Source organism: Hippocampus zosterae, chromosome 2 (genome assembly GCF_025434085.1).
Source record: "Hippocampus zosterae strain Florida chromosome 2, ASM2543408v3, whole genome shotgun sequence".
Lineage (NCBI taxonomy): Eukaryota > Metazoa > Chordata > Actinopteri > Syngnathiformes > Syngnathidae > Hippocampus > Hippocampus zosterae.
Genome location: NC_067452.1, coordinates 3042530 through 3058800, shown reverse-complemented (window position 1 = coordinate 3058800; position 16271 = coordinate 3042530). Strand labels below are relative to the sequence as shown.

At 39.5% G+C, this 16271-nt stretch overlaps 2 protein-coding genes and 1 long non-coding RNA gene across 4 annotated transcripts in view; all 3 read left to right on the top strand.

Annotated features, from left to right (window-relative positions):
* The window catches only part of LOC127596385 (peptidase inhibitor 16-like), a 35914-nt gene extending 21617 nt beyond the window's left edge, over positions 1-14297 (top strand). Inside the window, exons 5-6 of the mRNA XM_052058812.1 lie at positions 12388-12479; positions 13145-14297. Of these exons, the coding sequence (XP_051914772.1) occupies positions 12388-12479; positions 13145-13656 (604 nt within the window). The 3' untranslated portion in view covers positions 13657-14297. The remainder of the gene's footprint in view (positions 1-12387; positions 12480-13144) is intronic.
* Positions 2-9258, top strand: LOC127596431 (uncharacterized). Its single transcript, XR_007961459.1, has 15 exons — positions 2-1803; positions 2883-2960; positions 3336-3407; positions 3787-3863; positions 4242-4319; positions 4698-4775; positions 5154-5231; positions 5607-5678; positions 6501-6572; positions 6952-7028; positions 7407-7484; positions 7860-7931; positions 8311-8387; positions 8766-8843; positions 9219-9258. It is a non-coding gene; the product is annotated as an uncharacterized LOC127596431 (long non-coding RNA).
* Positions 14298-14514: 217 nt separating the features above from the next.
* LOC127596363 (uncharacterized) overlaps positions 14515-16271 on the top strand; it is a 39014-nt gene continuing 37257 nt past the window's right edge. Inside the window, exon 1 of one of the 2 annotated variants that reach the window (XM_052058756.1) lies at positions 14515-15266. In XM_052058756.1, the coding sequence (XP_051914716.1) occupies positions 15240-15266 (27 nt within the window). In that variant the 5' untranslated portion in view covers positions 14515-15239. The remainder of the gene's footprint in view (positions 15267-16271) is intronic. The other variant, XM_052058758.1, reaches the window with a different exon arrangement.

Here is a 16271-nt window from a genome sequence, read left to right as displayed (position 1 = left end):
TCCAGTGTACTAGAGCTAATGGTAATAGCACTGCTAGATGACAGTGCTACCTTTTCAATATTACCATTGTTAATACTATTGCTAACAGTACTGCGCCTCGCAGTTGTCCTCTTATGTTACCACAGCGAATGCTACTGTTAAGAGTACTACAGCACAGTGCCAGCCCTCCTTTTTCATCATGATCAGACCCTTATGCAAACTAATGCTAAATACTGGAGTGCTACAGTGGAGTGAGAGTAGCCTTCCAGAGATCAGTGTTTGCATTGTGCCGCCACTGATGTGTGTGTGTGTGTGTGCGTGTGTGCGTGCGTGCGTGCGTGCGTATGTGTGTGTGTGTGTGTGTACGTGCGTCCGCGCGTGCGTGCGTGTGTGTGTGTGTGTGTGTGTGTGTGTGTGTGTGTGTGTGTGTGTGTGTGTGTGTGTGTGTGTGTGTGTGTGTGTGTGTGTGTGTGTGTGTGTGTGTGTGTGTGTGTGTGTGTGTGTGTGTGTGTGTGTGTGTGTGTGTGTGTGTGTGTGTGTGTGTGTGTGTGTGTGCGTTTGTATTCATGACATCTCAGGACAATTTTATGATAACACACCTTCACAATGAGGACCTGTGGAAAAATGAGGACATTTTTCGCGTCCTCATATTTCCACGCAGTCTACACTACTCTAGAGCTCACGAGGATACTCCCACACCAAAAATAAGTGATGTCCTGAAAGAGCACAATTTTCAGAAATTGTGTGTTTAAGTGTGTTTAACTTTGGACTCACTTTTCATTTGGAAAACTAGTGGCCAACTTCGGTACTTAACACACTTTTAACACACTTTCAGTGACGTCATTGTGCAGGACCTCAAATGTCATCTTTTTCGGACTGACTCACACATTTTCCCCGCCCTCGTCCTGATAAGTCACATCAATTAGCAGTCACACAAAATCCAACATGTGAAGCAGCCAGACAATCCTACTCTCAAACACGACCACGCGTGGATGACCATCGGGTAAGCAATTCCTTTTCGTTTATCTTACCGTAACATAGAAGTTGTTCAATATAACCGTGTTTAACAGTGCCCACCAAAGGTAATATCATTCAATAAGACAGCTAGCTAGCTAGCTAGCTCGATCGTTAGCATGCTAATAAGCTTCCAGTAAAAGTAATGTGGACATGTCCTGCAGGCAAGGTTCTGGAAAACCTTTCTAAATCTTTAACAACACAGTCTGTGGAACTTGGTTTTGGTGCCATATGTTTATTTCAGTGCAGTATTTGTTTTATTTGATTGCAGTTAATTTAAATTAGTTAGTACAGGTAGCATAATGAAAGTGGGCCAGGCACTTCTAGCATTTACGCTAAGCCCGGTGTATTTACACTGTTTATTCTTGTGCTGAATCAATTGTACACCGTTTCAATGAAAAAACAAACAAACGTTTGCAATGAAATTATAGCAGAATTCAGCTTTGTTGGTACATTTGGTCAAGACAATATTGTGTTACTCTATTTTAATTTTACATTGTTATCTGCCTGACAAATGGTTTGCCCGAATCTATTAGTCTGACCAGCAAATGTTTGATGAAATGAATTTTTGTATTTTTGAGGAAGAAAATAATATTCCTTTGGCTCAGTACTTTTTGAGCCAAAATAAGTGCTGCCATAATATTGTGCTTGCTTGTCTGGCTGACTTCTTCTCACTTTCCATTGTAGATGTTTACTGGTGGTGATAATGTCACAAAGAAGAACCAGACTGAGCCCTGAATCTGAGGCTGCTCCTTTTAGCTGGAGTCAACAAGCCTTGTTTGAAAGCCCAGTGGATCAATGATTATAAAGGTATGCTATCAATCTACCTGCTATCTAATTCTTATGACTACCGCAAGCACATGACAAGAGCTGCAACCAAAGCCTGTCACAGTGACAGATTTTATTCCTATTGTATTTACCCCAAAAATGTCACAATAAACAACAGCATGTTTTTTTTATGCCATTGATCATATTGGAGCAAAAATAATTGAAGTACTTTTGAAGAAAATGTTTAGCAGCCATTATCATTCAATTATTGAGAATATTGTATTGCCATGTAGAACTAGGAATATCTTGGAATGAAAAAATAGAAATAGAAATTATTCGGCTTCTGTTAAAATATTGTGCTTCACCAAATATCACAATTCATAAAAACGCATACTATCCGTAATAGTCAAGGAAAATTAGATGCCTTTAAACTTCCTTCATAATGCTTATTTCACCTGATTGAAGAAGGCTGTGGTAGCTGTTTGACAAATCCACATTTTTATCAGCAATTTGTACTGCCCATCAAAAGTCTATACTTAGTTGAAAACAATGAATGGTCACCGGAATTATTTTTCAGTCATTACATTGTTTTAGTCTGAAAGAGTATGTTTCGGGTGTTGTCTTTATTATTTGAACTCAGTCATGTCTGTTGTCCTGAAATTGTTAGCTATAAGAGCTGTACAGTGGTAACTACCATAAAGAGCCGGCTTGTGCTGTGTATGAAGTTTAATTTATTCAAAAGTCATGTAACTACGACATATTTCTGACACTCTATGGTTGCTATAATGTTGATTTTCATGATTTCAGTCATGCCCTCATACTTCTTCAGTTACTGTAGAATACTTTTTAGAATATTTCTGATACTGTAATGTTGCTGAAAAACCAGAGTGTGATCAGGTGAAATGACTTTTGTCTGGACCTAACACTGGGGAGCCTGTGTTCGAATGTCCCCATATTGATGTTCCACAGAGCCGAACAGTGTTAACTTTCTATAGTGTGGTATATTAATCCCAAACCCTCCCGTGAGAGATGTTCAATGAGAAATAATGTTTATTGATTTCTTAACTGGTCAGAATGAAGAACGCTGAATATTTTGACACCGTAATGGTGTTATGTTGCAGACACCAAGTGACGGGATCTTGACTGTACCTTCTGGAGACCAAGAAGGGAGTGAGAGATCCACTTCATCCTTACAACAGGTTACTACTTCTTATCATGATATACTAGGTTTGAGTTTTCAGCTTTCTTTGACAAACACAGGAGAAGTTATAAATCAGAAACATGGACTCTCCATGATTTCAGTCGTCATGTCCTCATATTTCTTTAGACCTGAAAAACCTGTGTGTTTTTCAGGTGTCATGACTTTTGTCTTAACCTAACTCTGGAGAGCCTCTGTTCGAATGTCCCCATATTGCTGTTACTCAGAGCTGAACAGTGTTAACTTTCTATAGTGTGGTATATTCATCCCAAACTCTCCCATGAGCAATGTTCAATGATAATTAATATTTATTCATTTCTTAACTGGTCAGAATGAAGAATGCTGAATATTTTGACACCGTAATGTTATGTTGCAGACACCAAGTGACCTGACTGAACCCTCTGGAGACCATGAAAGGAATGATAGATACACTTCATCCTTACAACAGGTTACTACTTCTTGTCATGATATACTTGGTTTGAGTTTTCAGCTTTCTTTGACAAACACAGGAGAAGTTATAAATCAGAAACATGGACTCTCCATGATTTCAGTCGTCATGTCCTCATATTTCTTTAGACCTGAAAAATCCGAGTGTGTTTCAGGTGACATGATTTTTGTCTGGACCTAATTCTGGAGAGCCTGTTTTCGAATGTCCCCATATTGCTGTTACACAGAGCTGAACAGTGTTAACTTTCTATAGTGTCTTATATTAATCCCAAACCCTCCTGTGAGCGATGTTCAATGAAAAACAATGTTTATTCATTTATTAACTAATCAGGATGAATAAATTTGAATATTTCTGACACTGCACTGTTGCAATGTTGCAGACATTAAGTGTTCCGATCCTGATGAAACCTTCTGAAGATCAAGAAAGGAGTGGAAGATCCACTTCTTCCTTAAACAGGTTACTACGTCTTATCATTATATATTAGGTTTCAGTTTTCAGCTTTCTTTGACAAACACAGGAGAAGTTATAAATCAGAAACATAGACTCTCCATGATTTCAGTCGTCATGTCCTCATATTTCTTTAGACCTGAAAAACCTGAGTGTGTTTCAGGTGTCATGACTTTTGTCTTAACCTAACTCTGGAGATGCTGTGGCTGAATGTCCCCATATTGCTCTTCCACAGAGCTGAACAGTGTTAACTTTCTATAGTGTGGTACATTATTCCCAAACTCTCCTGTGAGCAATGTTCAATGAGAAATAATGTTTATTCATTTCTTAACTGGTCAGAATGAAGAATGCTGAATATTTTGACACCGTAATGTTGTTATGTTGCAGACACCAAATGACAGGTACCTGACTGAACCCTCTGGAGACCAAGAATGGAGTGAGAGATCCACTACATCCTTACAACAGGTTATTACTTCTTATCATGATATACTAGGTTTGAGTTTTCAGCTTTCTTTGACAAACACAGGAGAAGTTATAAATCAGAAACATAGACTCTCCATGATTTCAGTCGTCATGTCCTCATATTTCTTCAGACCTGAAAAACCCGAGTGTGTTTCAGGTGACATGACTTTCGTCTTAACCTAACTCTGGAGAGCCTGTGTTCGAATGTCCCCATATTGCTGTTCCACAGAACTGAACAGTGTTAACTTTCTATAGTGTGGTATATTCATCCCAAACTCTGCCGTGAGCAATGTTCAATGATAATTAATATTTATTCATTTCTTAACTGGTCAGAATGAAGAATGCTGAATATTTTGACACCGTAATGTTGTTATGTTGCAGACACCAAATGACAGGTACCTGACTGAACCCTCTGGAGACCAAGAATGGAGTGAGAGATCCACTACATCCTTACAACAGGTTACTACTTCTTGTCATGATATACTTGGTTTGAGTTTTCAGCTTTCTTTGACAAACACAGGAGAAGTTATAAATCAGAAACATGGACTCTCCATGATTTCAGTCGTCATGTCCTCATATTTCTTCAGACCTGAAAAACCTGAGTGTTTTTCAGGTGTCATGACTTTTGTCTGGACCTAACTCTGGAGAGCCTCTGTTCGAATGTCCCCATATTGCTGTTACTCAGAGCTGAACTGTGTTAACTTACTATAGTGTGGTACATTATTCCCAAACTCTCCTGTGAGCAATGTTCAATGAGAAATAATGTTTATTCATTTATTAACTGGTCAGAATGAAGAATGCTGAAACTTTTGACACCGTAATGTTGTTATGTTGCAGACATCAAGTGACAGGTACCTGACTGAACCCTCTGGAAACCAAGAATGGAGTGAGAGATCCACTTCATCCTTACAACAGGTTACTACTTCTTATCATGATATACTAGGTTTGAGTTTTCAGCTTTCTTTGACAAACACAGGAGAAGTTATAAATCAGAAACATGGACTCTCCATGATTTCAGTCGTCATGTCCTCATATTTCTTCAGACCTGAAAAACCTGAGTGTGTTTCAGGTGACATGACTTTTGTCTTAACCTAACTCTGGAGAGCCTGTGTTCGAATGTCCCCATATTGCTGTTCCAAAGAACTGAACAGTGTTAACTTTCTATAGTGTGGTATATTCATCCCAAACTCTCCCGTGAGCAATGTTCAATGATAATTAATATTTATTCATTTCTTAACTGGTCAGAATGAAGAATGCTGAATATTTTGACACCGTAATGTTATGTTGCAGACACCAAGTGACCTGACTGAACCCTCTGGAGACCATGAATGGAGTGAGAGATCCACTTCATTCTTACAACAGGTTACTACTTCTTATCATGATATACTAGGTTTGAGTTTTCAGCTTTCTTTGACAAACACAGGAGAAGTTATAAGTCAGAAACATAGACTCTCCATGATTTCAGTCGTCATGTCCTCATATTTCTTCAGACCTGAAAAACCTGAGTGTGTTTCAGGTGACATGACTTTTGTCTTAACCTAACTCTGGAGAACCTGTGTTCGAATGTCCCCATATTGCTGTTCCACAGAACTGAACAGTGTTAACTTTCTATAGTGTGGTATATTCATCCCAAACTCTCCCGTGAGCAATGTTCAATGAAAATTAATGTTTATTCATTTCTTAACTGGTCAGAATGAAGAATGCTGAATATTTTGACACCGTAATGTTATGTTGCAGACACCAAGTGACCTGACTGAACCCTCTGGAGACCATGAATGGAGTGAGAGATCCACTTCATCCTTACAACAGGTTACTACTTCTTATCATGATATACTAGGTTGGAGTTTTCAGCTTTCTTTGACAAACACAGGAGAAGTTATAAATCAGAAACATGGACTCTCCATGATTTCAGTCGTCATGTCCTCATATTTCTTCAGACCTGAAAAACCCGAGTGTGTTTCAGGTGACATGACTTTCGTCTTAACCTAACTCTGGAGAGCCTGTGTTCGAATGTCCCCATATTGCTGTTCCACAGAACTGAACAGTGTTAACTTTCTATCGTGTGGTATATTCATCCCAAACTCTCCCGTGAGCAATGTTCAATGATAATTAATATTTATTCATTTCTTAACTGGTCAAAATGAAGAATGCTGAATATTTTGACACCGTAATGTTATGTTGCAGACACCAAGTGACCTGACTGAACCCTCTGGAGACCATGAAAGGAATGATAGATACACTTCATCCTTACAACAGGTTACTACTTCTTGTCATGATATACTTGGTTTGAGTTTTCAGCTTTCTTTGACAAACACAGGAGAAGTTATAAATCAGAAACATGGACTCTCCATGATTTCAGTCGTCATGTCCTCATATTTCTTTAGACCTGAAAAACCTGAGTGTGTTTCAGGTGACATGATTTTTGTCTGGACCTAACTCTGGAGAGCCTGTTTTCGAATGTCCCCATATTGCTGTTACACAGAGCTGAACAGTGTTAACTTTCTATAATGTCTTATATTAATCCCAAACCCTCCTGTGAGCGATGTTCAATGAAAAACAATGTTTATTCATTTATTAACTAATCAGGATGAATACATTTGAATATTTCTGACACTGCACTGTTGCAATTTTGCAGACATGAAGTGTTCCGATCCTGATGAAACCTTCTGAAGATCAAGAAAGGAGTGGAAGATCCACTTCTTCCTTAAACAGGTTACTACGTCTTATCATTATATATTAGGTTTCAGTTTTCAGCTTTCTTTGACAAACACAGGAGGAGTTATAAATCAGAAACATAGACTCTCCATGATTTCAGTCGTCATGTCCTCATATTTCTTTAGACCTGAAAAACCTGAGTGTGTTTCAGGTGTCATGACTTTTGTCTTAACCTAACTCTGGAGATGCTGTGGCTGAATGTCCCCATATTGCTCTTCCACAGAGCTGAACAGTGTTAACTTTCTATAGTGTGGTACATTATTCCCAAACTCTCCTGTGAGCAATGTTCAATGAGAAATAATGTTTATTCATTTCTTAACTGGTCAGAATGAAGAATGCTGAATATTTTGACACCGTAATGTTGTTATGTTGCAGACACCAAATGACAGGTACCTGACTGAACCCTCTGGAGACCAAGAATGGAGTGAGAGATCCACTACATCCTTACAACAGGTTATTACTTCTTATCATGATATACTAGGTTTGAGTTTTCAGCTTTCTTTGACAAACACAGGAGAAGTTATAAATCAGAAACATAGACTCTCCATGATTTCAGTCGTCATGTCCTCATATTTCTTCAGACCTGAAAAACCCGAGTGTGTTTCAGGTGACATGACTTTCGTCTTAACCTAACTCTGGAGAGCCTGTGTTCGAATGTCCCCATATTGCTGTTCCACAGAACTGAACAGTGTTAACTTTCTATCGTGTGGTATATTCATCCCAAACTCTCCCGTGAGCAATGTTCAATGATAATTAATATTTATTCATTTCTTAACTGGTCAAAATGAAGAATGCTGAATATTTTGACACCGTAATGTTATGTTGCAGACACCAAGTGACCTGACTGAACCCTCTGGAGACCATGAAAGGAATGATAGATACACTTCATCCTTACAACAGGTTACTACTTCTTGTCATGATATACTTGGTTTGAGTTTTCAGCTTTCTTTGACAAACACAGGAGAAGTTATAAATCAGAAACATGGACTCTCCATGATTTCAGTCGTCATGTCCTCATATTTCTTTAGACCTGAAAAACCTGAGTGTGTTTCAGGTGACATGATTTTTGTCTGGACCTAACTCTGGAGAGCCTGTTTTCGAATGTCCCCATATTGCTGTTACACAGAGCTGAACAGTGTTAACTTTCTATAGTGTCTTATATTAATCCCAAACCCTCCTGTGAGCGATGTTCAATGAAAAACAATGTTTATTCATTTATTAACTAATCAGGATGAATACATTTGAATATTTCTGACACTGCACTGTTGCAATTTTGCAGACATGAAGTGTTCCGATCCTGATGAAACCTTCTGAAGATCAAGAAAGGAGTGGAAGATCCACTTCTTCCTTAAACAGGTTACTACGTCTTATCATTATATATTAGGTTTCAGTTTTCAGCTTTCTTTGACAAACACAGGAGGAGTTATAAATCAGAAACATAGACTCTCCATGATTTCAGTCGTCATGTCCTCATATTTCTTTAGACCTGAAAAACCTGAGTGTGTTTCAGGTGTCATGACTTTTGTCTTAACCTAACTCTGGAGATGCTGTGGCTGAATGTCCCCATATTGCTCTTCCACAGAGCTGAACAGTGTTAACTTTCTATAGTGTGGTACATTATTCCCAAACTCTCCTGTGAGCAATGTTCAATGAGAAATAATGTTTATTCATTTCTTAACTGGTCAGAATGAAGAATGCTGAAACTTTTGACACCGTAATGTTGTTATGTTGCAGACACCAAATGACAGGTACCTGACTGAACCCTCTGGAGACCAAGAATGGAGTGAGAGATCCACTACATCCTTACAACAGGTTATGACCTCTTATCATGATATACTAGGTTTGAGTTTTCAGCTTTCTTTGACAAACACAGGAGAAGTTATAAATCACAAACATAGACTCTCCATGATATCAGTCGTCATGTCCTCATATTTCTTCAGACCTGAAAAACCCGAGTGTGTTTCAGGTGACATGACTTTCGTCTTAACCTAACTCTGGAGAGCCTGTGTTCGAATGTCCCCATATTGCTGTTCCACAGAACTGAACAGTGTTAACTTTCTATCGTGTGGTATATTCATCCCAAACTCTCCCGTGAGCAATGTTCAATGATAATTAATATTTATTCATTTCTTAACTGGTCAAAATGAAGAATGCTGAATATTTTGACACCGTAATGTTATGTTGCAGACACCAAGTGACCTGACTGAACCCTCTGGAGACCATGAAAGGAATGATAGATACACTTCATCCTTACAACAGGTTACTACTTCTTGTCATGATATACTTGGTTTGAGTTTTCAGCTTTCTTTGACAAACACAGGAGAAGTTATAAATCAGAAACATGGACTCTCCATGATTTTAGTCGTCATGTCCTCATATTTCTTCAGACCTGAAAAACCTGAGTGTGTTTCAGGTGACATGACTTTTGTCTTAACCTAACTCTGGAGAGCCTGTGTTCGAACGTCCCCATATTGCTGTTCCACAGAACTGAACAGTGTTAACTTTCTAGAGTGTGGTATATTCATCCCAAACTCTCCCGTGAGCAATGTTCAATGATAATTAATATTTATTCATTTCTTAACTGGTCAAAATTAAGAATGCTGAATATTTTGACACCGTAATGTTATGTTGCAGACACCAAGTGACCTGACTGAACCCTCTGGAGACCATGAATGGAATGATAGATACACTTCATCCTTACAACAGGTTACTACTTCTTGTCATGATATACTAGGTTTGAGTTTTCAGCTTTCTTTGACAAACACAGGAGAAGTTATAAATCAGAAACATGGACTCTCCATGATTTCAGTCGTCATGTCCTCATATTTCTTTAGACCTGAAAAACCTGAGTGTGTTTCAGGTGTCATGACTTTTGTCTTAACCTAACTCTGGAGAGCCTGTGTTCGATTGTCCCCATATTGCTGTTACTCAGAGCTGAACAGTGTTAACTTACTATAGTGTGGTACATTATTCCCAAACTCTCCTGTGAGCAATGTTCAATGAGAAATAATGTTTATTCATTTCTTAACTGGTCAGAATGAAGAATGCTGAAACTTTTGACACCGTAATGTTGTTATGTTGCAGACATCAAGTGACAGGTACCTGACTGAACCCTCTGGAAACCAAGAATGGAGTGAGAGATCCACTTCATCCTTACAACAGGTTACTACTTCTTATCATGATATACTAGGTTTGAGTTTTCAGCCTTCTTTGACAAACACAGGAGAAGTTATAAATCAGAAACATGGACTCTCCATGATTTCAGTCGTCATGTCCTCATATTTCTTCAGACCTGAAAAACCTGAGTGTGTTTCAGGTGACATGACTTTTGTCTTAACCTAACTCTGGAGAGCCTGTGTTCGAATGTCCCCATATTGCTGTTCCACAGAACTGAACAGTGTTAACTTTCTATAGTGTGGTATATTCATCCCAAACTCTGCCGTGAGCAATGTTCAATGATAATTAATATTTATTCATTTCTTAACTGGTCAGAATGAAGAATGCTGAATATTTTGACACCGTAATGTTATGTTCCAGACACCAAGTGACCTGACTGAACCCTCTGGAGACCATGAATGGAATGAGAGATAAATTCTAAAAATTCTCAAATTTTTAAAATTCTCATTATTTCCTGGAATATCTTGATTATTTTATTTTTCCATTTTTAATAAATAATGCCTTCTTTTACAGGTGGGAATAAGAGACGCACGTGGACAGATGATGAAGTGAAGGCTGTTGAGCGACATATGTTTGATTTCATAACAAGCCAGAAAGTTTCAGGTAAAACGAGCTGTGAGTCCTGTCTCCACGCAGAGCCAGCAGCTCTGAAAGACAGAGGCTGGGTGTCCATCAAAAACTACATCCACAACAGGATATAACTGCATTAAAAAGGGAAATGAATGGCTAGTCCATTGAAATGCGAGCACGTCTGGGTACATTTCAGTTCAAGTTAACTAAAGCAATAGCAATGGTGCATTTAGGGTGGGATGGTCAATTATGGATTTCATATTTGTTGTTTAATACTGTGTTTCACGTTTGTTGTTTCATGATCTTCAAGAGCAATTTGGAAAATCCTTGAAGATGTATGAACATGTAAATTATACTGTATATCAGGCATGTCCCGATCTGGGCCTGGAGGGCCACTGTCGTGCCTGTTTTCCAGCTTTCCCGGCTGCATCACACCTGTTTCAGATGATCAGTTCATCAGTCAGCTCTGATGCAGCATTTGAACATCCTGGGAGAGCTGGAAAACAAAAAGACAGCGGCCCTTGAGGACCGACCTTGGACACCCCTGCTGTATATGAACGTACGTACGATATACAAACTTCTCACAAAAGATAGGCTTATTAGGTTTGAGGTGATATTTCGGAAAAACCCTAAAACATTTGGATTCATCCTATTTCAAGAATTTCAATACTTTTATAAAAGTTGCTTTTGTCTAACGGTAGCTAAAGAAGTTGCTACACACATGGCACAATATATGGCCAGATTCATTAAAAATTCTTCATCGCAGTATTCACATTTTGACATAATCTTCTTCAGTTCAAACAACCCTCATCTATTGCAGTGCTTTGTGTCATGGAGAGGAGGTGGCATGTTTTCTGTGTTCATAATTTCATATTTGTCAGCAATTAAAAAATAATAAAATGGACTGACCACATATTTAACCGTCTCTTCTTCTTCACAGCTTATTTTACTATCTTGTATTGTTAATGTGAATATTTGAGGGATGACGGGTGTAACGACTGTTTGGCACATTCGCCTCACAGTTCAGCAATTGATATTTGAATGTTTGAATCTGGGCTTCCTTCCTTTGTAGAGTTCTCCCCATGCCCGAGCATGACAATTGGACACATGTGCCTAACATATACTGTTGGTATGTAACATGAGTCAATTTAAAAATACACACTTTACTCTTAGCAGGTCTTCATAAGTCATATATACTTGAAAATGATGTGTATCTAGGGGGCTCAAAATTCACAAAAACATGAAATGGTAGTGTGTTTGAGGTGACTGTCTCCATAATACACAAAAACCTGTCAATGTCCTCATATGTAGTAGTTTTGTCATAAATCAAAAAAAAATTTCGTCCTAGCCAAAATCTGAGTAGATGGCTGTCTTCCTGATTTTTTTTCATGGTTACCATATTTTTTTGGAGCCTGTAGGACCACGGGAAAGGCATGTACCCATATGTCGGGTGAACAAACGGACGTCCTGAAAATGCACTAAAACACGTATGTGTGTGTGTGTGTGTGTGTGTGTGTGTGTGTGTGTGTGTGTGTGTGTGTGTGTGTGTGTGTGTGTGTGTGCGCGCGCCCACGCACGCCACTGTGGGCATGTGAACGCATGCATGCAGTGGGAACTATGAAGAAGAGCGCCCTTACGTGGAAGGAGACTCTTGCTCCCAATGTCCGGAAAAACTTCAAAAATGTGAAAACAACCTCTGTGGTATGACACACTCACACACACAAACTCAGTTTTTGAAAACAGCTTTATTACAGAACATATGACATTACAGTATTTGACTATGCCACACAGTTTTTGACTGCATTAAGATTAAGATTAAGATATCTTTTATTTGTCCCACACTGGGGAAATTTACAGCCTCCAGCAGCAAGAATGTAGGTAGAGAGAATAAAGAAAAAAACCCAACAAACACTGTTCAATTAAGTGCAATATAAACACAAAATGGATAAATCACAGTGCTGTTTACAATTGTATATATCTATATTAAGTAACTTACTTAATGTATTGTTTTCCTGATACATTATTTGACCACATTAAGTCTTGATTGAGTTAATTTGCACAAAAAAATAATGACACGACATTACATACTACATTATCTGACTACAAAACACACTATGGTGCCTACGGTTGCACATTTTTAATGATGGCACATTAATTATTCCAGTATTTGACCACATTGCGTATTAATTTAAACAGACAATGTTACATAATATGTAATTGACTACTGTATGTTACACACTGTATTATTTGATGATGTTGGACACTTGCTTTGTGAAATGTGTCATTTACGTCATCTTAAGTCTGTTCAGGGAAAACAAAACAACGGTAAAAGCTAATAATATGTTAATTTGGTGTGTGGTTTGCAGTTCCTGACATGGATGACAATGAGGTTGGAGAGGAGGAAGAGGAGCAGACTGTGTTTCATCTTCCTACCACAACAGTAGAGTCATACCACCAGGGGGGCATCACCACCAGAACCAGCAGAACTAGCAAAACCCCCCCTCTGCTGCTGACCCACACTCTTCCTCCTTATCAAGTGACCTCTCAACCTAAGTTCTTCTCAGGTGAGGAAGAGGAGGAGAAGGAGGATGTGCCTGTTCTTTCTCTCACAACAACAGAGTCATACCACCAAGAGGACATCATCAGCAGGACAATCCCTCCCCCACTGAGTTCCACTTCAGCCCAGCGGAAAGCAGCCATGAGGAAAGAGGAAGATTTGAAGGGAGGACCGCAAGAAACAAGAGTGGAAGGGTTGCCAATCATCACAATATCTCACAAAGAGATGACGAGTGACGCTTCAACACCATCACCATTTCCGCTAATGCTTTTTCCTTTACTCTCCATTATCTTCTTCATCCTCAGTGGGTTGCCATTGTGAGGATGTGGACAAAAGATGCGCACAAAAAATACTACTAATAAAAAGGTTGGGTACCTGTTATGATAATATGTATACATTTAAAATGTACTTAATGTATGAAAATGTACTTAATTATAGTAATAATAATTAAAAGCAGCACTGTGATGACCACAGTTTGGAGGTTCTGGGTTTGAATCTCAATTTAGCCCCTCCAGTGAGGAAGTTTTATGAGGCGAATTGGAGCGCTAATGAGCATGGATACAAACTGCCATGGTGAGGGAACTGGGCGAGGGTGACACATTTTTTTGTTGTGGATTTTTTTTCCCAGTTAGCTGCTAAATATAAACTTTTCTGTGTCCAGTGTCCATTTAATAAACTGGATTGACATGGCAGGACCCTCAAGCAGGAAACCAAAACTACAAACAAAAATTTACAAGTATTTTGACATTTTTACGGATTATTTCTGAGTTTGACGAGCCTTCTTTAAGGTCTAAAGTTAAAAAACAGGAAGTAGGTGGCATGATGTGTATAAGCTAACGGAGTGCATGTCTGATGAGCTTGGTGCCTCCTCCCAGTGCAAGCCTCAGCCTGTAGCACGCAGAACTTCATTGCCATAATCTGATGACTTAAACAATAAAATAAGTTTATTGTCTCAGAGGAAATCAGAGTGCGTATTTTTTTTTTGGGAGGGTTGTTTTTTTTGTCATAAGACGTGTTGTTATTTTGAATGATTGCAACTTGCTAGTACACGCACACATACACACATACCATGTGAGGTCTATGGATATGCCTTTTGTTTGGAAGTGTTGCTTAATGTTGTTAAAACCACAATCTTGTAACAAACTGCATGAGCCACAACAGGTTTGAGAGTACTGGTCCTGTCATTCAATTAAACATAAATAGTCTCTCTTCTTGGTCAGCTTTCAGAATTAACAACATTACTGTTATATCCTGCAAATAACAAACACAAGAGCTACTGTAAACGATCTCCCATAATTACAGGAAAAGTTTTTTTTTAACTACAAAACAAAAATTACAAGACCAAGTCAGCTTGGAGTCGACCAACCATTCAGGACTTGTGTCCGAATTACCGATCCGCCACTGGATGCAATGTTTCAAGCAGAGCAAGAAGAACTTATTGGTGCTCCTTTGGCTGTCAAATGAAATGTCCTTTGTGAGGTAACTGTTTTGGACAATGAGGATGAGGCATAGGAGGAGGGGGTCGAGAGAAAATGAGCGGCGAGGGATAACGAGAAAAGCCTGAATGGAAGTTTACAGCGATGCTGCTCTTGGCCAATCACAGCGTGTGGCTATCATCTGGGCTTTGTGATTGGATGCTGGTCAGAGGCAATGAGAGAAGTGGAGAGAGGAAGGAGGAGGAAGAGGAACCTCTTCATCATTCCCTTCTATGCTTTCTGCGATGGAATGCCTTGCACACGGCACCATCATGACAACTGCTTTTTCGCAGCAGGAGGAGGGAGACTGAGCGGCCGACGTCGTGGATTCTTCTTCCTGTCATTCCTCTCCTTATTCGCTTCTTCCTCCTCCTCCCCCTTTTCCTCCTCGCCATCCTGACACCTCGTAAGACCTGGCCTGCCGCCAGGATGGGCTGTCACCTCACTCGGACAAAGGTGAGTGACCTCTTCCAGGGAGAAGATCAACGAGGAGGCATGTTTTTTGATACTTGTGGGTATGTGGTTACCATGGAAACACGGTTTCAAAATATTGTCCTGAAAGTGACAGTAGTCACATGCTATGGCAACATCTGAGCAAGCCTTTTTTCCTCAGTCGCTTTGGTACCTTTCTCAGATCGGCATTTAAATGCTCAAAACTACCTGTTAAATTTTCACATCATCATTGTATAACGTGTAAAACAAAAAAAATCACTTCATATTTTTATTATTTTTTTTAAGTTGCTTTGGTGTGTCCATGCAAAAGATCATGTACAATTCTAAGCTGTTTGACCACATTGTGAATTCCTTATTATTCCTCATGTTCATCAAAATGTATTGCAATCCTTCAAAACGGGCGTGAGCAACTGGCGACCCATGACCACACTACAAGTAGGCCCTTTTCCATGAAAAATATGAGGCAATCAGGATGAGGGTGAAAACAAATCACAAGTAAATCGTGGGGAAAAAATAAAAAACATATATATATATATATATATTATATATTAGTGATGGGTCCAGCGACACCGATGCGTTGACGCATGCGCCGTGCTCACAGAGCAAACCACGTGTCGGTGCATGTGCTGCTTCATTACGTCACGTGATTGACACGTGAACTGCACCGGCGCAGTTTAGACTGTCTCGGCTGCGTCGACACAGTCCAGGCTGCTTGGCACAGTCCAGGCTGCGCCACTGAGTCCAGGGGGCGTCGACTCAGTGTAGGGGGCATTGACGCAGCAAAAGCCCGCACAGTGTATCTAAGGAAGTGCATCTGGCGACACGATGCCGATTGCCGAAACAAGCCAGACCTCACCCTCGCTCGAATAAAAATATATGTTTGGGCAATACGGAAAACTAGTGATGGGTCCATGAGGCCTCATGAGGCGTGTCAACACACTGACACACTGTGTTGATACTGTGCTGATACTGTGTCACTGACCACTGCCACCTGCTGGACCTTCAAGA